The 24610-nt window shown below is 36.5% G+C and overlaps 1 protein-coding gene and 1 pseudogene across 4 annotated transcripts in view; both read right to left on the bottom strand.

The window, feature by feature from the left end:
* The window catches only part of HLTF (helicase like transcription factor), a 75212-nt gene extending 64140 nt beyond the window's left edge, over positions 1-11072 (bottom strand). For all 4 annotated transcript variants that reach the window (XM_037842971.1, XM_037842994.1, XM_037842978.1 and 1 more), the window contains exons 1-5: positions 10870-11072; positions 9460-9667; positions 2309-2475; positions 989-1122; positions 355-452 (exon numbers count right to left, since the gene is read on the bottom strand). In XM_037842971.1, coding sequence (XP_037698899.1) covers positions 355-452; positions 989-1122; positions 2309-2475; positions 9460-9667; positions 10870-10889 — 627 coding nt within the window. In that variant the 5' untranslated portion in view covers positions 10890-11072. The remainder of the gene's footprint in view (positions 1-354; positions 453-988; positions 1123-2308; positions 2476-9459; positions 9668-10869) is intronic.
* A 588-nt stretch (positions 11073-11660) lies between these two features.
* LOC119526079 overlaps positions 11661-24610 on the bottom strand; it is a 34644-nt pseudogene continuing 21694 nt past the window's right edge.

Below are 24610 nucleotides of genomic sequence, written 5' to 3'. Positions count from 1 at the left end.
TTTTTCAGCACTGCATTTGCAACCTTATTGGCAGGAGGAGTAAGTTTCAATATTTTTTTAATTCATTCTTGGACACTAAAAATTTTAAACAATACAAAAACATCCCATGAATATATGTTTATGTGTATGTGTTTATGTATGTTAGAGTGTGTGTATATGGATATATTCCTAATCACCACTTTATTTTTACATAAATACCTGCAAACTAATATATATTCCACAGCACAGTTCAATATAACTTAATATATCTGAAGATCACAAATACTAGCAATCCAAATTTACCTTATTCTTTTTAACATTAATTTTCAACATTTAAAATTCACTTTCAGATTACAAAATAAAAGAGACACACACCTGTTCAGTTGTCATTTGTACTGCAGCATGAACTGGCATACTGTAACTTGGTCCAGCTCTTCCAGAGCCCCAACTACTCTCCAAACTGAATCCTAAAGCTATAATTTACAAAACGAAAAGAATGAAATCACTAAATGAAATTTTATCTTTTTAATAAGCAATCTTTTAAATTTGCATAATAAATCTTATTAAAAACTTCCTTAATATATTCAAGGGGTTTTTTTTAAAGCTAAATTTTAAATCATCCAAAAAGCATATTATTATTATAATAATTCCATGTAATTGAGCAAACTCTTGCCAAACAAATAATCCTTTCTCTTCCCTATAGGGAGAGTATTCTTGTCTATAATTTATCAAAGAGAATGTTTAAAATTCAGGGATTTCCAGATGTTACCATTGGGCGAAACAGGGACAAGGGTACACAGGACCTCCCCACCCCGTTTTTTTGCAACTTCTTGTGAATCTGTAAATTTTTAAAAAAATCAATAATTTTCTTAAAAAGACTTCTAAAACAAATTATAACTTAGAGCCATCAATATAAGCTAATCTAGCCAAAAAGTCAAAGTGTTACTTAAGAAAACAAAAGTTTTACAATCCTTGTCTCATATAATAGTAAATTAAATCCTCAACTTACTTTTTGGTGCAGGACCCAACTTAAATCCATGTTTCTTCAACTGATCTAAAACTGCTTTTCTATTTTCTTCTTTTCCCCAAAAAGTCATATGCAGAGGCATGGTAAAAGCATTGTTTGCACCAAAAGGCACTACCCTATTATATTCAGGAGGAGAAAATTGGGAAATTAGAAATATTACATTTTATACCTGTTAAGAAACTGTTAAATATTCTAAGTGTGCCACAGCAAAATAAAAAGGAACTATGCCAGCAGACTAGAAAGAGAGGAAAACGAAAGGGAATAAATTCACAACAATCAGAAGAGTAGTTTTAGAAAATGGCAAGGTGGGCTAAAGTTATTTTAAAATACAAGAACAGCCTATAAGATTGTAAGTTAGGTAAAATGTGTTTAATTGAGAGGATAGAGGCTTTTATTAACAGAGCCAATAAAGGTAATTCCGCCTTCTACTGGGAGAACAGGGAATGCTTTAAAAGAACTATTTTTGATCCAGGAGTCACTGTTAAGTTTATTCTCAGTACCTTAAAAACCTGATGAATTGAAAAAGAAAAAAGAAGTGAGACATAGCTGAGCAATTCTTTTATCTTCCAAACTCAACTTTCCACATCCTAAACATTCCAGATACTTAAACTGAGATCACAAATGCAAACACCTTAGAGACTAAAGGTAACTGACAGGAGACTGGAAACTTTGCCATGTTTTATTTGGAAATGTTTGGGTTTTTTTTTTAATTTTTTGTTAAATTAAAAAAAAAAGAAAAAAAGAACCTCTTCATTCTAGGAACTGAAGAATGTTATGGCCTATCTAAAGAACAGCTGCTACTACTCAGCTCTAGTCAAATGATGTCATGTGGAATGATGTCAATGTGTCAATAAAAAATTTGTAAATAATGTTTATATTTAGGGGGAAAATATGAATAAAATCTGAAATACCCTAATATTTGAATATTAAAAAAGAATGAAAAATTTTAAAACACCATGCAAACAAAATGAAACTCTCTACATCTGATCATGGGCTACCAGTTTATAACCTCTGATTTAAACAAACACTTTCAAACTCCCAAAGCTATGAGCCAAAGGTTTGGAAAAATGGTGTGGACTTCCTAATATTTAAACCAAAGTCCACTTTCCTCCATGGTAATGATTAAATAGAAGGATAAAAATGATTAAAGTGAGAAGATAGCTGTCTGATGGCTACTGAACCCATACTGAAGGTATCATAATAAAAGTTGTCAGAATACCTATAAAGACCCTAGCAAGGATCCTTAACAAGTTCAAATATAACTAAAACTCACAATTATTAAAACTAAACTTTGTACATTACCCTTCAACTTGTGCCAATTTGTTGTCCATGATATGGGCCAAAGCAGCTGCAAGATCTTTCTTTAAATGGCCAACCTGATTTCCATTCACATTGTTTACTTTAATTGCATTCTTATCATAAGGATTATTAGGCTCTCGTTGTAAGGCAACCATTTCATTATTATTAACCTAATTTAAAAAATGAACAGAAATTATAGCTTTATTTCATCATACGTTATCTGGGATTTCCATTTTGTTTAAGGCTTACTAGTAAATATTGCATAAAATAAAAGTATATTTTCTTGGATTCGAACTATAGAAATGTTAAAGAACATATTGTATGATTTTTTATAGTGCTTTTCTAACTTACAATCACTGGGAAATTAATAAATCCTTGATATCTAAAACATATAGTAAAATCTAAACTGGATTCACATTACCTAAAATTTTCAATATCACAACTTCTGAAAAACAACAGCTAACCTTTACTGAATAGTTACTATGTGCCAGACATTGTTCTAAGTACATTACATGTATTAACTTGTGAAATCCTCACAACCTTGCAAGGTAGGTATTATAATTATCTCCATTTTACATATGAAGAAACTAAAACACAGAAAAGCTAAATAATTTTTCCAAGGTCACAAAGCTGTAGCAGAGCCGGGATTTTAACCTAGGCATATGGTTCCTAAATCTGAAAAAGAGGAAAAGGGCACTAATTATAAAGCAGAGTAGAGCTGAATTAAGAAAAATTTATATCCAGCCTTCAACTCATATCATTCTCTGATTTCACTTGGTTACAAATTGCCCAAGGGTGGTATCATTGAAAATAGCTGAATAGGACCTCCAGAATTCTCTCCTACATAAAAGGAAAAAAAAAAGGGGGGGGGGGGGCAAAAAAAATGTCAGAATAAACTTTCTCAGAACACTGAAAACTAGCCAAAGGCTTGCAACAACCTAGGGAGTGTCCATTCGAGAAACGTGGCTACATATCAGTAAGAGAATAAAGCTCTGTGGCATTACAACATGCTCTAGTCTCATCCCCCACTCTCCAGCTATATGGTAGACTTTAAAAATAGCAGCCCACTGGCATTCCCAGTGCAGCCTGGCAGCCACCAGAGGGGCTACAATGGAGCTAGAACTCTTCCAAAGTCTCATTCTCAAAGAACCGTCATTATTTGACCTGCCTAGAGGTTCTCTAGAAGACCCCATCTGTAAGGCTGTCTGTATTTGACCTCTGCACTGGCCAAGTGCAAGATGTTTTTTCCTTAGGATATGTCTGTCGAAAACAATTGCACAGGCAAGTGTTTCAGCTCATGGCTTTCCACAGCAATGGATAACATTTGGAGCAAACAGTAGAATAAACAAAGAATGTAAGACAAAAATGCTGGAGAATGAGATTTCAATAGGGGCTAAGAGTTCTGACATTTCCCTGGTAATCTAGAAGGCCATGCACAAGACCTGGCTATATAACACATGCCCAGGTCTGTATGCATGCTCAAGAAAGACCTGAGAAGCCCAAAAGCTCTGACCTCTGGCTGAACTTCAGGCTGTTTGCAAGCAGAAAATAAAGAATAAGGCAGAGGTGTCAAATGCCCAGATGAGTGTAGAAGGGTCCTGACACACACACAGAACCTCTTGGTAAAGACTCGGAGATTTATTCATTCCAGACATTTAAAGAAATCTCCTTCTAATCACTAGCTGACCACTAAACTAACCAAGTAGAGACTTCAATTGCCACACATAACAAAGAAAAGATTTTACAGAATTAGGTGAGAAAAGTCATGAAACGAAACTACTAAAACAAGCAGCAACACAACAACCTTGGGGAGGAGGGAGAACCTGATTTCCAGGATTACAACATTGTTATTTTAAAAAGTCCCCCAAAATTATGATATATGCAAAGAAACAAGAAAGACTGGACATAACACAGGACAAATAAAGCAAACAAGAGAAATTGTTTCTAAAGCTCAGATGTTGGACTTACTAAACAAAAATCAACTCTAAAATTTTTCAAAGACCTCAAGAAAATCATGTCTAAAAACTAAAAGATAGTAAGAGAACACTGTCTCACCAAAAAGAGAATATCAATAGAGACAGAAATTACAAAAAAGAATCAAATAGAAAGTCTGGAGTTGAAAAGTACAATAACTGAAATGAAAAACTCAACAGAGGAGCTCAACAGCAGATTTAAGAAGCAAGAATTAAGAATCAGTACATATGAAGACAGATCAATTGAAATGATCCAGTCTGAGGAATAGAAATAAAAAAGAATGAAGAAAAGTGAAGAGAGCCTCAGAGACCTCAGGACACCAGCAAGCATACCAACATATGCATAACGGGAGTCCCAGAAGGAGAGGAGACATAAAGAAGCAGAAAGGATATTTGAAGAAATAAAGACCAAAAAAGTCCCAAATTTGATGTCAAATAATCTACGCACACAAGAAGCCCAATCACCTGACAAAAGTATCCTTTGAAAATGAAGGAGAAATTAAGATGTTCTCAGTATTCACTGCTAGCAGACCTGCCCTAAAAGAAATACTAAAGTTCTACAGTCTGAAACCGAAGAACACTAGGCAGTAATTTGAATCCATACAATAAAGAGCACAGGAAAAGATAATTATACTGGTAAACATAAAAAACAATATAAATGTATTTTTTGGTTGTAACTTTCTTCTACCTGATTTAAAAGGTGGATAAAACATAAATCTGTGTTCATGGGAACACATTTATACAAAGACATAACTCATATGATGATAACAGCACAAAGGAGCAGGGAAAACAGAGCCATTTAGAAGCAAAATTTTTTAATATTATTGAAATTACATTGGCTTTAACCCAAACTAGGTTATTATAAATTGTTAATTATAATCCTCAGGGCAATCACTAAGAAAAGAACTCAAAATATATAGTCAAAGAAGCAACAAGGGAATTAAAATGGCACCAGAAAACTTCTCTTTATTTAACACAAGAGAAGCAGTAATGGAGACCAGACTGAAAGATCACATATTGCGTGATTCCATTTATAAGAAATGTCTAGGGTAGACAAATACACAGAGACAGAAAGTCAATTACGGTTACCAGGGGCTTAGGGGAGAGGGTAATGGCAATGACTGCTAATAGGTACAGGATTTCTTTTGGAGTGATTAAAATTCTGGATACGTAATGGTTGCACAATCTCATGAATATACCAAAAATCAATGAATTATACTTTAAAATGGTTAATTTTGTGATATGTGAATTATCTCAATGAAAAAAAAAGCCTGATGAAATACAGGAAAGCTGCTTCAAACCTCTCCCAGTATCCACCTACTGACTCAAGAGACTATGGTCCAACCCAACCAGAAGATCAGACATTCCTCACTAGCCTCCTGGAAATGTTCTGTGAGGTATAAGCTCTGTTCCCTCCCAGCTCATTTCCCCTCTACCACTGCCTACAGCATGATCCTCTTTAAACCAGATTATGCAAATGCCAGAAAATAAATATACACCCAAAAAAGTAGGGCCAAAAAAAACCATTTTTGAGCATTTCACTCTCAAACAAGATTAGATAATTGTCAGTAACAAATTATAATCTATTACAGTTAGATATTGTCATTTATTACAAATGAAAATTACTAGAATTTAAAATAGAATATATATGCGCCAAAATACTGGAGACTATATAAAAACAAAGAAATATGGTCCAGTAGCAAGACAGAAAGAGACATATATAAAAAGAAGGCAAAAACAACATTTTAAGAACTAGAACTAATTACAACGGTATTTTCAGAATAGAAAAGTAAACCACATTATATAATAAAGTCTTTGATGGGCAAGAAATAAAAAATTTATCCCTAAACTTACTGAAAACCCACTAAAACAAAATGATACTGAAGAGTTAAAAATGAGCAACGTGAATATTATATGACAAAACTAAGGAGATACAGCCAACACAGTACTTCAAGTACATATGAAGGATTAAAAACTTTTATTACTGAATAAGAAAGATTAAAATTAAATCAAGTGTTTAAACCAAGAACTTCCCCCCTCAAAAAAAAAATGAGCCTAAAGAAAAAGTAGGATAACAAGATATAAAAGAGCAATTAGTGAAAAAAAAAAGAAAAAAAAAAAAAAAATCCAAGAGAAAATGCTTGAAAAAATTTAAACAAATTCTTATCAAGGCTAATCAATTGTAGGCAATAAAAGAATAGACACAAAAAGATAACATGAATGAAAACAAGTAATGGATACAACCATAAACAGTTAAAATTTTTAAAGTATGAATGATTACCATGTACAACTCTTTGGCAAGAAATTTGAAAAAATAATGAAATGGACACTTTTCTTGAAAAATATAAATAGCTAAAATTGACTCAAGGAAGTACCTGAATTATGCTGAGTGAAAGAAGTCAGACTCAAAAGAGTACAATACTGCATGAACCAATGTAAATGAAGTTCTAGAACAGGCAAAACTAATCTATAGTGATAGAAAAATTAGATTGGTGGCTGCCTTGAGCACAGGCGGGTAAGAATGATTGCAGGAGTGATGGAAATGATCTATATATTGATCGGTTGGGGTGGTGATTATATAGGTATATATCTTTGTCAAAACTCTTGGAATTGTACACTTAACATGTGTATCTTATATGTAAATCACTTCTCAATAAAATTGAAAATAATGAGAAATATACAAAGTTAAATACTGAACTTTTATTACAATATTTTTCATGTGATAACCTCCAAATGTGCATTAATAAGGGAATTAAAAGTACAATATAGATTTGTATTGACAAGAAAAGATATCCCTAATATTTTGCTAAAGAAAAAAGATTATCACAATAGTAGGCATTCTATGATCTCATTTTTATTAACACATAAGATTCCAATTTACATGTATATGTTCACAAGAAAAGTATGGAAGACACAACAGACTGAGTCAGTTATGGTTCTGGATGGAAGACTTTTAGATGGTTTAATGCTTTTTCTTTTAGACATCTTTTAATAATGAACACATAATACTTATAAATTAAATACACATTTTGAAAAATAAAAAAATTACGTGATGAAGACTTTTAACCAGTCCACCACACTGTTATTAGATTACCAATATCTTAGATATTGCTCTAAGATCAACAGTGATTGTTCTAAGACCAATAATATACCAGAAACCATAATCTAATATTTTACAATGGCTTGAAATAATTCCAAAAACAATGTTAAGTTTTGGAAAAAATAGAACAAATCTAGAAAAGCTCAGAAATCGTACGGCTAGACAACAAAAAGGTAAGAAATAAAGATTCTAAGAAAGAAAAAAGTCATTTCAGTATCAAAGACTAAAGCCGAAAGAAAAAAAAAAAGTTAACAGACCTTGTGAAAAACACGGGAAGAGAAAAGGGAAATAAATGAGGCAAAATAGAAATGGGAAAAAAAATGATAAAGATTTCAGAGAAGGTAACAGACATACAGGCAGAAGAGATATAGAGAGAGACTGGAGTCTGTGAAGAAGAAAAACTAAAGCTTGGTAACAAAACAAACATTTAAAACTATAAGAGAAAATTTTCTAATAGGAAAACTTATATTTATTCAACAGTCAATAGTAAGACAAGTAAAACAATCCAACTTCCTAGATAAGAAAAAATATCCTTTGGTCATCCAGGCAAAAAAAAAAATTCCAATTCACTTACATGGGAGAGAAAATCATATTGGCATTGGAATTTTCACCATTTAAAAGTATCATGGAGGGAAAATACTGGCCAATGATTTTATATTCAGCCAAAATGTCCTTCAAGTACAAATGCCACAATTATGAACATACAAAACCTCAGGACATAAGTGTTCTTTCCTAAGAAACCTCCTAGAGAACACATTTCAGACAACCACAAAATGATCTGAACAACTTCAGTACAAAGAAAATATATAAATGGAAGAACAGACAGTTCGAGAACATGGAATTCCATCCCAAGGAATTTTCTGCAGACCACGCTCCAGACAACCAAAAAATAATCTGAGAAGGAAAATACGGGAGAATGGAAAAACTGACAAATCTAGAACAATCTAGAACTGATTTCTGCAACAAATCAATGACATGAAAAAAAGAGAGGGAGCTTATGAGGCTCAATAACCAAAGGTAATACACGAACTTTATTTGAATCCTGATTTGAAAAAAAAACAAGTATAAAAAGACATTTTTAAAGATCATAGAAAATTTGATTATATATTACCTATTAGACTTATTAAGGAATTATTACTTTGTTGAATGCAAAAACGATATACATAACAAAATGTCTGAATTTCTTATATGGTTATAAAACAGTATGTTTGGAATCTTACATGGTTATAAAACAGTATGTTTGTAAAGTTCAAAAGGAAAAAGAAAAGAAGGGTTAGATGAAGCAAATATGGAAAATCTTGTTAATTGTTGAATCTGGGTGATGGGTATATGGGAGATTATTGTACTATTATTGTCTCTACTTTTATGCATGTTTGAAGTTTTTCATAATAAATAAATTAAATGAAATTAGAGGTGTATTACCTAGAAAACACAGAAGCAGACTAGAACACTTTAACAAAGACTACAAACCAGAGAAAGTTATATATATACATTCTCTCTCTCCCCCTATGGCTCTCTCTCCTACACACATACAATGCAGAGAACAGAGATAGAGAAAGACAGACATAGGAAGAAAAGAAAAGGTGGGAGTCAGAGAAATAGTCTTATTACAGAAAGAAGGGCCTAAAAATAGACAATTCCTTTACCTGGTAGGTGATTATCCTAAATTAAAAAATATTAAAGCGTTGAAATGAGCTGAGGGGCAGAAGTGGAGAAAGCAATGGACTTGGAAGTCATTTCCCAAATTTCTATTTAGTATCTGTATGTTCTGGGCAAATACTTATCCTTTCTGAGCTTCAGTTCCTCAGTTATAAAGAGATATCAGAGGACCTACATACCTCAGAGTTAATGTGGGATTCAAATGAGACAGTGCTGACAAAAGTGTTTTGTATATTTAAGCATGATATAAATGTAAGAGAATGTTAAGTCAAAGTAATTCAGGTACTCATTATATACTGTCCGAATATACTTCAATTACTTAAAGTAAAAAGTAACTGCACATATCACCTAGATTTTCTAATTTTCTAGGTTAATACCATAAATATATCACAATCTAACTTAATATCCATTGCTATACTCACTACTCCTGTGTAATAGCGTAGTCCAACCACATGACCTCTCAAAGTTCCAAATAAAACTGAATCTAGCTCTTCATCACTAGTTAGGAAGTCGTCTGGAGGGATAATATCTTGGAATTCAAAACGGGGAAAGAAAGTTGGATATGAAAGGCGTGAAAAATTTCCATGGACTCCATACTGGACAGTCTGCAAGTACTTCCAAACAGGATCTCTATTGAAAAAGAAGGCGCAGAAAAACAATACAATATTTAACCAAATATTTCTCAAAACCATACCAGTATTTATAAGCCAATAGTTTTCTCAGTTTATTTTAGCAGATGAAATATATGGGAACCACTGTATAGATTAATAGTTACTCTGGTTAAAGCAAGAAATTGGGGTGAAGGTGTTTCCAAGAAACCTACTTGTTCAGTATTGTCTCCTCCACCCCCTCCCCCAAGAGTATTCAAAATGAAAACCTCACTTAAGTTTTCACATATCTCCTTCTCAGTGATTTAAATTTATCCAAATGTAAATTAAACTATTTAAACTGAAATGTAGGTTATGTCCGTAACTATAGTTATGTGCCAAAATTTCATTGGGGTTTAAGCTAGAAGCGACTGGCAGAAACAGAATCATTATTAAACATGAAGCAGTTTATATCTTTAGAGAGAATACATCCCATCTCTGGATTATTGTGGCAGACACCGATAGCCCCTTCAGCATCCATTACTTCAATTCCCTCCGAACAGACCCTTATTTTATTCAGGTATCGAAACAACGCCATGATGGGAATCTGACCTCCAACCCCTCCTCCGTTGGTTTCAGGTGAACTCCAATCTCCCTATGCACAACTGTTTCAAGAATGGGCATGTAAATTAATTTGAACAATGGTAAGTGAGGGGAAGTCTATTGGGGGTTTCCAGGAAAAGTTTCCACTCGCCTAAGAACAAACAGTCGCTACATCGGACACTTGGTGTTTTCCTTACACATCGCGCGTACCTCCTCTTTTGGCTCCACTACAAATACATATTTTGCAGTCTGTGCGTGCACATAAGCTGTAAGCTCCTTTGGGACACAAGGATGGTCGTACTCGACCCTCTATTCCCTGTACAATATCTAAGCGCTCACTGGGTATCTTATGGGTGTTTTATTGAATAAACCACGGCCCAGCCCCCTAAGGAGTGGAGTTTTGAGTCCCAGGCCCTCCACAGCCAGTGACAGAGATTTCCCAAGGCCCTGGCACAAGACTCGCCTGAGGAGTCTCCCCTCGCCGTGCCTTTATTTCTTCTGCGGCCACACGAGTTACCAGCAGAATGAATACAAGCTGCACAAACTGCACCTGGAACTCGGTGGGAACGCGCTGAAGGTCAGGTTCATCTGGGGACGCCGCACGCCGTTACCGCCTCCGCCCCACCCCTCCGCCCCCTTTACCTCTTGAACATCCAGGACATGGCGCTGAATGGGGCGGCTAGGGGAGCACCTGGGCACCCTTGGATCGTTCTCAAGAAGCCTCGATAGGTCTCCTTCTTGGCCCGGCAGCCGGAAGGCTGCTGACAAGTTCCAAGCGCCAAAGGAAGACCACACTACTGGAAGGTAAGACGCCGCAGACGTCGACGCCGTCTCCTTCTGGCAACAATCTGAGCAACCAGCAACCTTTTGTGACTGGCGTTGGGACCGTCCAATTGTGAAGAGGTGCCTACGGAGACGAGCCAATCAGGACACGGAAGGGAGGGCGACTCCACCCCGCGGTGCGATTCAAAGACGGTGGGGGGCCGAGACTCAAGGGCAGCTCCATCCGGGTCCTTCCCCTCCCCCAATAGGGACGCGCGGGAAAGATGAGCGAGAAGACCACGCGGCCCCAGGCCCAACTGTGGGATCTGTGGTGCCGACCTTTTCCTTGATTCCCTGCTTCAAGCAGTAGAAAACAACATTCCTTTCCGCTTTATTCCCGAGTCCTAAGCCTCAGCCTCATTCTTCATGTTAACTGGTCACCTATCTGGTGTCCCTTGCACAAATAGAAGGAAACCATGTTCGGTAAAGCAAAGCAGCACTTGATTCTTTCACCAAAGAATGGAGAAAGGTGAATCTCCTTCCCCCTGAGTAAGATTCTTTTTTGAGGGGTGAGGCGGCATGGCTTGCGTATGTGCAAGTGGTCCCACTCAGCATTTTTGCACTTCCCATGTGCAGTCAGCACTTCTGCACTTTTCATCCGCACATGATGTTCAGCCGTGAACGTCTGAGCTGTTCTTATGGTTACTGGTCTGCTGTGCTTGGTTCCTGAAAGCAGTTTCTGGAAGCAAGCATAGTTCAGACAAATATTGGACAGAAATTTTTATCAGCGCTAATCCAAAGGTAGGGCTTCATCCTGGAACATTCAGACCCTACCTCATCCGGTCTCCAATTTTTCTCCCATCTGAAGTGACACGTAATCGGGTCTATAATAAGCTCCGTGGTTTATGAGACCTGGAGTTACCAGCGAGATGCTTTTCTTCATTTCCTGTGGTGAACACTGGGAGTTACCCTAAAAATTAAATTTCACCTTAAGCTTCTCTACCCTATCTTGGAGACACACTGAATTCAGAAAATGTTAATTGGAACTTCGATTGATAGAATCTGCTTCCCACATCTTTTCCTTCTTTTTTTCTTTTTGAAGGAAATTGTCATTTCTTAGTACAGGAACGCCATAAAATGCGCCAACAGCATTACTAATTGTGTCAGGAATAACTTAACGGGCGGGACCAGCTTCCCCTGAGAGACATACCTGCCTTGTTTTCCTCAAGGAGCTGTAGGGGGCGCTCTGAGAACTCCGTGTCCGACTTGGGAGAGTCTGAGGAGGCCGCAGAGAACTCAGTGTTAGGTAGGAGGTGGCTCAGTGGGCCACCGCCCGAGGGCAGGCGGGGCTCCCCCTGCTAACCCCGGGCGCCCTGGGAGCTGATTAAGGGGGTCTTTCAACTGACGCAGCAGCTGCCCCAGAACCAGGCGTTGAGCCACATCTACTGCACGAGGTAACTGGGATTCTCAGAAGAGAGTTACTGAATCAAGGAGAAATAGAATTGTAAATGTGATAAAAATTGACATGTGTTGTTCATAAAGTGGTCCATTTTACACTCCTTCAGCAGAGTATGAGAGAGGTTGATACAACCGTTTTTCAAGCCGTTCGTTTATTATCCTAAAGAAACTATGGTGGCAGTAAACGTGAATCAGCTGTAGAATGAGAAATAGAATTTGCCGCAATTTATTACTTCAACAAGCAGAAGGAAGATGATTAGGAATATGAAGACATTGGTATTTAAAATTATTTTAATTATTTTACTTGTATTATTATGAGGCTAAGAGCAATGCAGTTCAGTTTTTGGTGTGCAGGATTCCAGACAAGTTCTGGGAAAATACTCCAGAAAATGCCCACATGGTGATGTTTTGTGTGGAAAATTAACAAAGCCATCCTCATGAGATTGAAAGATAAAATTCTAAATGTGCCAAATATGAGACTACAGGCAATCCTGTCTTTTTCAAGATTTAAGACCTGTAAATAATCACTGTTCCATGGTTAAAGGATGTGGCTTGAAGTTAACAGTTTCTGTTTAAAGTCCCTTCTTTTCCCCCATATTGTCACATTTTACATCCCAAATCCAGCAGTGGAAGCTCAACACTGTTTTTCACTTCATTATTCTTTATTCTTTTTATGTGAAAAATTGCAGTTAAGTGCAATTTGCCCTAGTTTGATTAAAAAGTTGCAACAGTTACAAATTCAAAAACATCATAATAGATAACGTTTTCTGAAAAATGAACTGAACATTTGTAAGTGAATAAAAAGGAACTGTGATTGGACTGATGAGTAGGAGAAAAGTGGCACAAAAAAGAAAATGGTCAGGAAGGTAAGAGCCAGAGGTTGCATAGGAATTTATTATCTATTGTAAGGTCTGTATTTCATTTGCAATGCAGTTGAAAGTCCTGAAGGTTTTTAAGCAGCTCTGTAGATAATGGATTATAGGGAACAAGAACAAAAGCAGAGAGACTAGTTGATAATAAGAAACTATTGTATCCAGGTAAGAGATGATGGTGGCTTGGAATGGGGAGGAGATAAAGCTGAGAGAACAAACAGTTTGCTGAAAGATTTGGGTATAGGTAGCGAGGAAAGGGAAGGACTTGAAAATTCCTCCAGGTGCCCAACTCCCAGACACAAACACACTTTCTCATCCCCCCGGTATGCAAATCAACCATATCACCCCACTGTTGTTTGATGCCATCTGTGTAAAATTAAAGGAAGGCAAGTGTGGCCTTTATGATCTGACCCTTCCCTCCTGCTCCATCACTTCCCATCCCACCCTATCTATAACAGCCTTCACTAACTTCTCTGAAAAGATTTAGGTATTTTCATATTTGTATTCATTTCATATTCATAAGACCATTATCACACCCAACAAAATTAATAATGAATCAATCTTTGATGTCTTCTAATAACTAGTTCATAAAACTAAATTTTCACAATTGTTTCAAAATATCCTTTTACAATTGCTTTGCAAAATAAAATTTTGAAGCCTTTGGCAAAGAAAATTAAGACTCTGGAATTCTAAAAGTTCGACTTGAATACAAACACTTCCATGTTGATGTCATAACTAATAGATTCCAGAATAATATAGGATGATGTAAGAGCTTGTTTGTCTACTTGTTTCCTTCATCCAGAAGGAGACAGAGATAAAGTTCAATGGATGAGGAAAATTTTCAGGAATGTCAGGGAGGAGGGTCTGCAGAATAAATCCCTGAGTGGATTTTAGGGAAAGGACCTCAAATGCCACACCCAGGCCAAGCAACAAGCAAGAATAACAAAATGTGGTAATAGAGACAAAAAGTGGTGTGCTCTGGGAAGAAGGGAGAGGGTGTTCCCAGGCTTCATGGATTAAATGGCAGCTAAGCAGAATGGGGAATGATGAGTAGATTTCAATGAGTGTATTACAAAGGGCCTTCAAGGCTGAAGGAAAAGGCACCAAGTCACAGAAGGGTGGCCCATTCAAAAGATGATGAAGTATTCTTTTTGGGTAGAAGGATGTCTAAAGAGAGACTGTATAAGAAAGAGAAACAAAAATCCACCCAACAACAGCTAGAAACAATGCAGATCTGTATTTCTCAATAGCAATTCAATGTAGAATCTGAGATAGCCTACAAAAATAACGAGCATAAATATTTTCCCAAACACTGAAGCTTGACATACTTTTTGTTGAGGTTCATTAGCTGATGGGCCATCATGCTGCCCTTTACCCACCCCAGGAGTCACTTGCAATCAGTGCCACTGATTAGCAAGAGTCTTCCTTCATGGAAATTATTTCTGCCCAAAACAAAATAAAATAAAAACAAAAGAGGCAAATGTAATATAAAACAAACTGAAAGAGACTATCACAGAAAAATTAACCCCTCGTAATTGACCTATGTACCAACTCTTATCCTATGTGAGAACAGGGTCTGCTAAGTTACGTACCTTCACATTTAAAAAAATGGTACTGATTTATTTACTTCAGAGCGTACCAAAATTTAGTATATTTTCTCTCCTACCACCCCTCCAAATCATTGAACACCACACAAAAGGATAAAATAAAAGTCAGCATCAACCTGTGGATTCTACTGTAATACTACACTAATTAGGATATTGTTATCCTCTTTCTAGTTATTTACAAATTATCCTCATTCGGAAAGTGAGGGAAGTATTATTATAAACATGGATGCACTTAATTTCTATTCTTGAGATAGTTCAAAATCCTAAAACAAACATAGCAAATTTACATATTTTTCTACAACACCCCTGAAGAGTAATTACATTAAAGGCCTAAAACTAAAATCATCATCTCCTTATTCCCAGACTAATGTAATGTTCTCCCTCAGATCATACACTTTAATCTAACAACTGGAAATACACACAAAGGAAATTCAATGTGACACAAAAATCATGCAAAAAAAAAGTAATCTATAAGTCACATCACACCAACAGACTAAACTTAGTTAAAAAAACAAAAATGACTTGTGTTACTAAAACTATAAGCATTTTAGGATGTACTTGAGAAATTAACAGCCTATAAAATTAACATAAAAATTTTAGGTAGGAGCAGAAAACTAAAATTATCTCAAACTTTGGCAAAATCTTCTTACAAAATGCCTTGTCTGTAAGAATTAACATTTTAATGAAACCCTGTTTTTAGGCTGAATCATACAAGAGATAATTTTAAGCTGATTTGCTTTCCTCTCTTCCTCATATTGCTTCATAGGTGCAGGAATATTAGTAAGAGTCTATTCTAAGCACAAGGACCCTTAAGGAATTTCTGTAGGCTTTTTGTGCTGCACATTGATATAGTCTAGCATATGCTGCCAATGCCTCCATTTTCTCAAACGTTTCTTGACCAGATCATCTTTACATTGTGATTCATTCCTTAGTTCCAAGACATCCTCTTTGATAACTTGCTCTGGCTTATTAACAGATAATTATAAACTTTTTTTTGTAGGAATAAATATTCTATCTTGCAATATCCAGGAATTTCTGGACACACTGATAAACATCAGTTGGAATTTCTTCTGAATCAGAGCCACTGACTCCTGACTCACCAGAGAAGCAAAGCAGACCTTGAAAAATGCCTCCAATTCATCCACCAAGGTACTGTTAAAAAGTTCTCAAAGCCCCTGGCATGGTCTGAAGAATCAAAGCCTGGCCCTGGTGTTATCTGGATAGTGAATGATGCACATTTGATGTTCATCTTTATATTTTCTTTTGTAGATTTGTAAAAATCATTATTATATTTTTTTAAGTAACAAAGTATTAGTGGAGGCTAGATAGTATTTACAATGTAGAAGGAGTTTTACACAAAATGTAAGTTTTCAGATACAGACATATTTGAAAATTTTAATGCTGTTATATAAAAAAAAATTAATTCTATATACAGACATAAGAAATCAAAGTAAAACTACTTCAGTGTCAGTGATCAGTTCAATATCTAGAACCACATTGTCTAATAGAACTTCCTACAATAATAGGCAAATTCTATATTTATGCTATTGATAAAGTAGCCACAAACCAAACGTGGTTATTGAGCACTTGAAATGTGGCTAGAGCAACTGAAGAATTGAATTTTTAATTTAATTTAATTTTAATTTTAATATAATTATCCACATGTAGCAAGTGGCTACTATATCAGACAGCATAGATCTAGAACATACAACTTTCAATAGCTTAGAAAGACAAACCACAAACTCGTGAATTTTTGCTTTCTTCCTCATCTTTACAATTTTTTTCAGCAGATCCAGTATAGGTTGAATTATATACCTTAATAAAGACATGTTCTTAATCCACATTCCTGTGGGTATGGACTCATTTGTACATAGACCCTCCAAGATCCTATTTAGATGTGGCCCCACTAAATATTACTGGGGGCCTTAAAAAGAGAGAGACGGCCGGATAGGAAGAAGCCAAAAGTCAACCAGAAGCATAAACACAGAGGGAGAGAATGCATTGTGATGGAAGACAGAGACACAAACAGAGGGACCCAAGGATAGCTGACAGCCAGCATCTGACTACTACCGACCCCAGGAGAAAGCATGGTCTTATTTATGCCTTGATTTTGGACCCTAACCTCTAAAACCATGAGACAGTAAATCCCCATTGTTTAACCAATCCATTGTGTGATATTTATCACAGCAACTTGGCAGACTTAGACATCCAGTAAAAATTTCAGTTTCCACTACAATATATCAGACCTAGTCAAGTGTTCACTGATCTTTAGGGAGATTGGGTGGAGGAAATACATATCCACTATAACTTCATCAATATATGTCTATGTTTCTCTAACATCAACCACCCTCACCTGACATCATGGTTTCTCAGCCTTGGCACCATTGACATTTTAAACAAGATAGTTCTTTGTTGTGAGCGGCTGTCCTACATACTGTAGGATGTCCAGCATCATCCCTGGCCTCTATCCACTACATGCTGATAGCACCTTCCTACTCCCATTCCCACCACCCTTCCTGTCTTGGTTTGCCAGAGCTCTATCACAAATACCACAAACTGGTTTTGGTTTAACAGCAGAAATTTATTGGCTCACAGTTTGAGACTAGAGGAAGTCCAAAATCAAGATATTAGCAAGGCTTGTGTTTCAGTTTCTTGCTACCAAAGCAAATACCGTGCAATGGGTTGGCTTAAATAATGGCAGTTTATTGGCCCATGGTTTTGAGGCTAGGTGAAGTCCAAAACCAAGGCATCATGAAGGTGATGCTTTTTCCCAGAAGATTATGGCATTCTGAGGCTGGCTACTGGCAATTGTTTGTCCTTGGCTTTTCTGTCACATGGCAATATTGGCACACGGTAGCTTCTCCTGGCTTCTCCTTTCTCTTCTGGGTTCTGCTGACTTCATGCTTCTGTTGCTCCCTCTGGCTTTCTCTCTCTCTCTGTGACCTTCTCTATAAGGCCTTCAGTTACAGGATTAAGATCCATTGTGATTCAGCTGGGCCACACCTTTACTGAAGAAACTTATCAAAAGGTCCTATTTACAAGAGTTCCCACCCACAGGAATGTTTTAAGTTTAAGAACATGTTTTCCTGGGGCACATAGCTCCAAACCACCACAGTTTGCTTTCTTCCAGAGTCTATAGTGTTCTGGGGCTGGCTCTGTCAATCCTCGGGATTCCTTAGCTTTTATCTCTGCCTCCTGTCACATGGCGTTGTCCTCTCCTTTCATCAGCTCTTCCTGTTTCCACTGACTTCCTGCTTCTTCCTGCAAGTCTTTCTCTGCTTCTGGCTTCTGGTTTTCTTCTCTTTGTAAGACTTCCAGTAATATGAATCAAGACCACCCTCATTCAGTTGTTTAGTTACACTTTAACTAAAAATAACAACAGCAACAAAAATCTTCAGAAATTCTTATTTACAACTATGTGTGTTGTGGTGGGGTTGGGGTGGTATAGCAGAACTCTGCACTTTCTGAATTATTTTTCGGATACCTACAACTTCACTTTAAAAAAAAAGGGTCCTATTTACAATGAGCTCACACCCATAGGGATGCATATTAAAGATTAAGAACATGTCTAATTTAGGGTACATAAGTCAATCTACCCCACCTCCTGACAGTCAAAAATGTCTTCAGACATTGCCAAATGCCTTTCTGGCAGGAGGAACAAAATCACCCCAAGTTAAGAACCACTGCCCTTCATGATCTTACCCATGCATGACTTTAAACACCACCTACAGTATATGCTGATCACTCCCAAATGTGTATCTCTAACCCCGACTTCTTCTCTGAACTCTAGACTCATATCTAATAGACATCTTAAACTTACAAATCTGAACCAGGAGTCTTAATTCTACCTTTCCTCCTCTCTAGCATGCTTTCTCTTGTCTCCACTTCCTCCATTTTAGTAAATGACAGGCTAAAAATCTTAGAGTCATCCTTGATTCTTCTCGTTCCTACACATTACACATCTTAACCATCCTGTTAGTTCAGCCTCCAAAATACATCACATATTTACCCAATTCTGTCTTTACTGTTACCACTCCTATAAAAGCCCCCATGATTTCTCACCTCACCTACTGCAACAGCTTTTTGACTGAACTCCTTTCTTCTGTTTTCCCCACCCTGCTCCACTCCTAGTTCTATTCTTATTCAGCAGCTAAAGAGCTCTTTTTTAATGTAAATTATATCATGGCATCACTCTACTGAAAATGCTCTAATAAATTATCTTTGCCTGAAAATGAAATCCAAATTTTTCCACAGCCTGAAAAGCCTGCAAGGTCTTACATTATCTATCTAGCCCCTGTCTACTTCTCTCATCTCATCTCATACCACACCACTGGATTCTCTGTGATCCAGCCATACTGGCCTTCTTTCAGTTTATGCCATAGGGATCACCAAGCTTATTTAGGCCACAAGGCTTCTGTACTTCTAGTTCCCTCTGCAAAGACAACCAGATCTTCCCATGCCTGGCTAAGGTCTCAACTCCTCAGAAAGGCATTCCTTGAACTTCCTGATTTAAAGTATAAAGTCCTCATCCCCCAGTTATTCTCTGTGCCAGAGGTCAGCAAACTTCTATAAAAGGCCAGACAGTAAATATGTTCAGTCTTGTGGACCATAAAGTCTCTGTAGCAAATACTCAATTCTGCCATTGTAGCAGGAAAGCAACCACAGAATACTTAAATGAATGAGAATGGCTATGTTAAAATAAAATTTTATTTACAAAACAGGAGGCAGGCCATAGTTTGCCTAGCCCTTTTCTATCAGTGTCCTGCTATATCATCTTCAAAAGCTTACAACTAACTGGAATTAACTGGTTTGTTTTTCTTGAATAGTGCCTATCTCCTTCCCACTCCACTAAAGCAAGAACCTTATTTTGTAAACAACTGATTTCTTAGCACCCAGAACAGAGTCCAGGTGCTCAGTGAGTTTTGTTGATTGAATAAAGGAAGTATATACTTTTTCCTTGCATCTGAATATAATTTAGGAAAACAGTTATTTAAAAATCAAACTCTTTTCCATCATAAAATATGGCTTCTCTTGTAGACTCTTACATTATGATAGTTGAGAGACAACAATTTTGATAAGCCCCAAAAACTTCCCAGAAGGCAGATTCTTCCCAAGATTTTATGTTAGGCATCACAGGTTTTGTCTAAATCACTCCTACTTCCAACCAGATCTTCTGCTGTAATTTTACATAAAATACATCTTTTTTTTTTTTTTAAACTTTTAAAGAAAATAAAGTTATACAGCCTTGACAAATATCATAAGCTTAGAAAGGGGAGCAGGAAGGGTCTCCTTCACCAGAGAATATTTAAGATTTAAGAAAAATCATATCCTCTTCTCAGCCCCATACCAAAAACCTTCTCAATTCATATGTGTGGTGGTTTGGAACTACACGTATCCAGGAAAAACAGGTTCTTAAATTTAATCCATTATTGTAGGTGTAGACCCACTGTAATAGGACCATTTTTAAAATTTTTATTATTTTTTCTTTATTAGAGAAGGTGTGGGTTTACAGAGCAATCATGCATAGAATACTGGATTCCCATACATCAGCCCACCACCAATACTTTGCATTGATGTGGAACATGTTATAATTGATGATAGCACTTTTTTTATAATTGTACTATTAATTAAAGTCCATGGTTTAACTTAGGATTCCCTGTTTTGGGTAGTATGGTTCTGTGGATTTTTTAACAATTTTCTATTCTGTTGCCATATATACAATCTAACATTTCCCCTTTTAATTATATTCAGATATATATTTCAGTGCTATTAATTGCGTTCACAACGTTGTGCTAACATCACCACCACGCATTACCAAAACATTGCCATAGTTCCAAATACGAAACCTATACATATTAAGCCTTAACTTCCAGTCCCTGGTAACCTATATTTTAGATTCTGACTCTGTGAATTTGCTTATCCTAATTACTTCAAATCAGTGAGATCATACAATATTTGTCCTTTTGTGTCTGGCTTATTTAACTCAGCATGATGTCTTCAGGGTTCATCCATGTTGTCGTATGTGTCAGGACCTCATTCCTTTTTATGAATAATATTACATTGTATGTATATAACACATTGTATGTATATACAACAAAATATTAATCCATTCATCGGCTGATGGACACTTGGGTTGCTTCCATTTTTTGGCAATTGTGCATAAGGCCACTGTGAACATTGATGTACAAATAGCTGAGTCCCTGCTTTCAATTATTTTGATTATATACCTAGCAGTAGGATTGTCGGGTTGTGTGATAGTTCTGTACTTAGCTTTCTGAGGAACTGCCAAACTGTCTTCCACAGCAGCTGCACCATTTTACATTGCCACCAGCAATGAATGAGTGTTCCTATTTCTCCACATCCTCTCCAAAACGTGTTATTTTCTTTTTATTTTTTTTAATACCAGCCATTCTAATAGGTATGAAGTGGTGTTTCATTGTGATTTTGATTTGCATTTCCCTGATGGCTAATGATGTCAAGCATCTTTTCATGTGCTTTCTGGCCATTTGTTTATCTTCTTTGGAGAAATGTCTCTTCAAGTGTTTTGCCCAGTTTTAAATTGGATTGTTTGTCTTTTTGTTGTTAAATTGAAGGATTTCTTTATAAATCCTAGATATTAAACTTTTATTGGATGTGTGGTTTCCAAATATTTTCGCCCATTGTGTAGATTGTTATTTTACACTCATGATAAAGTCCTTTGAGGAACAAAGGTTTTTAATTTTGAGGAAGTCCCATTTATCTATTTTTTCTTTTGTTGCTTGCACTTTAGGTGTTAAGTACAAGAAACCATTGTCTATCACAAGGTCCTGATGATGTTTCCCTGTAATTTCTTCTAGGAGTTTCATAGGTCTAGCTCTTTTATCAAGGTCTTTGATTAATTTTGAGTTTATTTTTGTACATGGTGTGCAGTAGGGGTCCTCTTGCTTTTTTTTATTTTTCTAATGGAGATCCAATACTCCCAGCATTATCTGTTGAAGAGACTATTATTTTCGGTTGAGTGGTCTTTGTCATCATCATCAAAAAAATCAGTTGGCCATAGATGTGAAGGTTGATTTCTGAGCTCTCAATTCAATTCCTTTGTTCATACAGACCTGGTTATATGTGGTGATATAGTCTCTCCTTGTTCCAGTACCATGCTGTTTCGATTACTGTGGCTTTGTAATAAGTTTTAAAACTGAGAAATGTGAGTCCTCCACTTCATTCTTTTTCAAGAGAGCTTTAGCTATTTGGAGTCCCTTACCCTTCCATATGAATTTGATGATTGGCTTTTCCATTTCTACAAAGAAAGTTTTTGGAAATTTGATTGGGATTGCATTGACTCTATCAATTGCTTTGGGTAGTATTGACATTGTAACAATATTTAATCTTCCAATCCATGAACATGGAATATCCTTCCATTTATTTAGGTCTTCTTTAATTTCTTTTAGCAATGTTTTGTAATTTTCTGTATACAAGTCCTTTAAATCTTTGATTAGATTTATTCCTGGATATTTGATTCTCTTCATTGCTATTGTGAATGGAATTTTTTTTTTATTTCTTCTTCTGATTATTCATTGCTTGTGTATAGAAATATTACTGAGTTTTTGGGTGCTGAACTTGTACTAAACCACTTTGCTGAACATGTTTATTAGCTCTAGGAGTTTTCTGGTGGATTTTTTCAGGATTTTCTATACATAGGATCTGCAAATAGGGAAAGTTTCACTTTTTCCTTTACAATTTGGATGCCTTTTATTTCTTTTTGTTGCCTAATTGTTCTGGCAAGAACTTCCAGTATAATGCTGAATAACAGTGGTGACAGTGAGTGTGCCAGTTTGAATGTATTGTGTCCCCCAAACGCCATTATCTTTGATGTAATCTTGTGTGGGCAGATGTTATCAGTTTTGATTAGATTTCCTTGAGTGTTTCTTTGGAGATGCGCCCCATCCAGCTGTGGGTGATGACTCTGATTGGATATTTCCATGGAGGCATGGCCCCACCCATTTAGGGTGGGCCTTGATCAGTGGAGCCATATAAATGAGCTGATGGGCAGAGAAACTCAGTGCAGCTGTGAGTGATGTTTTGAAGAGGAGCTACAGACAAGAGAGACACTTTGAAGAAAGCACAGGAGCTGCAGCTGAGAGAAAGTTTGAAGACAGCTGTTGAGAGCACTCTTGCTCTGGAGAAGCTGAGAGAGAACAAATACCCCAAGTGCAACTAAGAGTGAACATTTTTGAGGAACTGCAGCCTAGAGAGGAACATCCTGGGAGAAAGCAATTTTGAAACCAGAACTTGGAGCATTCACCAGCCATGTGCCTTCCCAGCTAACAGAGGTTTTCTGGACACCATTGGCCATCCTCCAGTGAAGGTACCTGATTGTTGATGTGTTACCTTGGACACTTTATGGCCTTAAGACTGTAACTGTGTAACCAAATAAACTCCTTTTATAAAAGTCAATCCATCTTATGGATGAGTAGAAAAATGGGGATAAAAACTAAATGACAAATAAGGTGGGATGGGAGGATGGTTTGGGTGTTCTTTTTTTCACTTTTATTTTTTATTCTTGTTCTAATTCTTTCTGATGTAAGGAAAATGTTCAGAAATAGATTGTGGTGATGAACGTATAACTATATGGTCATACTGTGAACAGTTGATTGTAGACCATGGATGATTGTATGGTATGTGAATATATTTCAATAAAAAAAAAAAAGGTCAATCCATTTCTGGTGTTTTGCATCCCAGTAGCATCAGCAAACTAGAACAGTGAGCATCCTCATTTTATTCCTGATCTTAGAGGGAAAGCTTTCAGTCTTTCACCATTAAGTATGGTGTTAGCTGTGAACTTTTCATATATGTCCTTTTATCATTTTGAGGAAGTTTCCTTCTATTCCTAGTGTTCTAAGTGTTTTTATCAAGAATGGGTGCTATATTTTGTCAAATGCCTTTTCTGCATCAATCGAGATGTTCATGTGTGCTGGTTTAGATGTATTATGTCCCCCAAAATGACATGTTCTTTGATACAGTCTTGTGAGGGCGGATGTATTAGTGTTGATTGGATTGGAATCCTTTGATTGAGTGTTTCCATGGAGATGTGACTCAATCATGGTTGAGAACTGGATTATTTCCATGGAGGTATTACCCCACCCATTCAGGGTAGGTCTTATTTGAATCACTGGAGCCCTATAGAAGAGTTCACAGACAGAAAGAGGTGCTGCAGCTGAGAGGGACACTGAAGCATGTACAGGAGCTGAGAGAAAGCTGGTACACAACCTGGAATCATCAGATGTCAGCCATGTGCTTTGCCAGTTAGCAGAGGTTTTCCAGATGCCATTGGCCTTCCCTCAGTGAAGGTACTTGTTGACGCCATAGCTTGAACACTGTTATGGCCTTAAGACTTTAGCTTTGTAACCAAATAAACCCCCTTTATAAAAGCCAATCCATTTCTGGTATTTTGCATAATGGGCAGCATTAGCAAACCAGAACATTCATGTGTAGTTTTTTTTTTCCTTTATTTTGTCAATGTGATGAATTACATTGATTTTCTTGTGTTGAATCACCCTTGCATACCAGGGATAAATCCCACTTAATCATGGTGTATAATTCTTTTAATGTTCTATTGGGTTCAGTTTGCTAGTATTTTCTTAAGGATTTTTGAATCTACATTCATAAGAGATATTGGTCTGGAGTTTTCTTTCCTTGGGTATCTTT

Source organism: Choloepus didactylus, chromosome 1 (genome assembly GCF_015220235.1).
Source record: "Choloepus didactylus isolate mChoDid1 chromosome 1, mChoDid1.pri, whole genome shotgun sequence".
NCBI classification, from domain to species: domain Eukaryota; kingdom Metazoa; phylum Chordata; class Mammalia; order Pilosa; family Megalonychidae; genus Choloepus; species Choloepus didactylus.
This window is presented reverse-complemented; position numbering and strand designations above follow the sequence as displayed.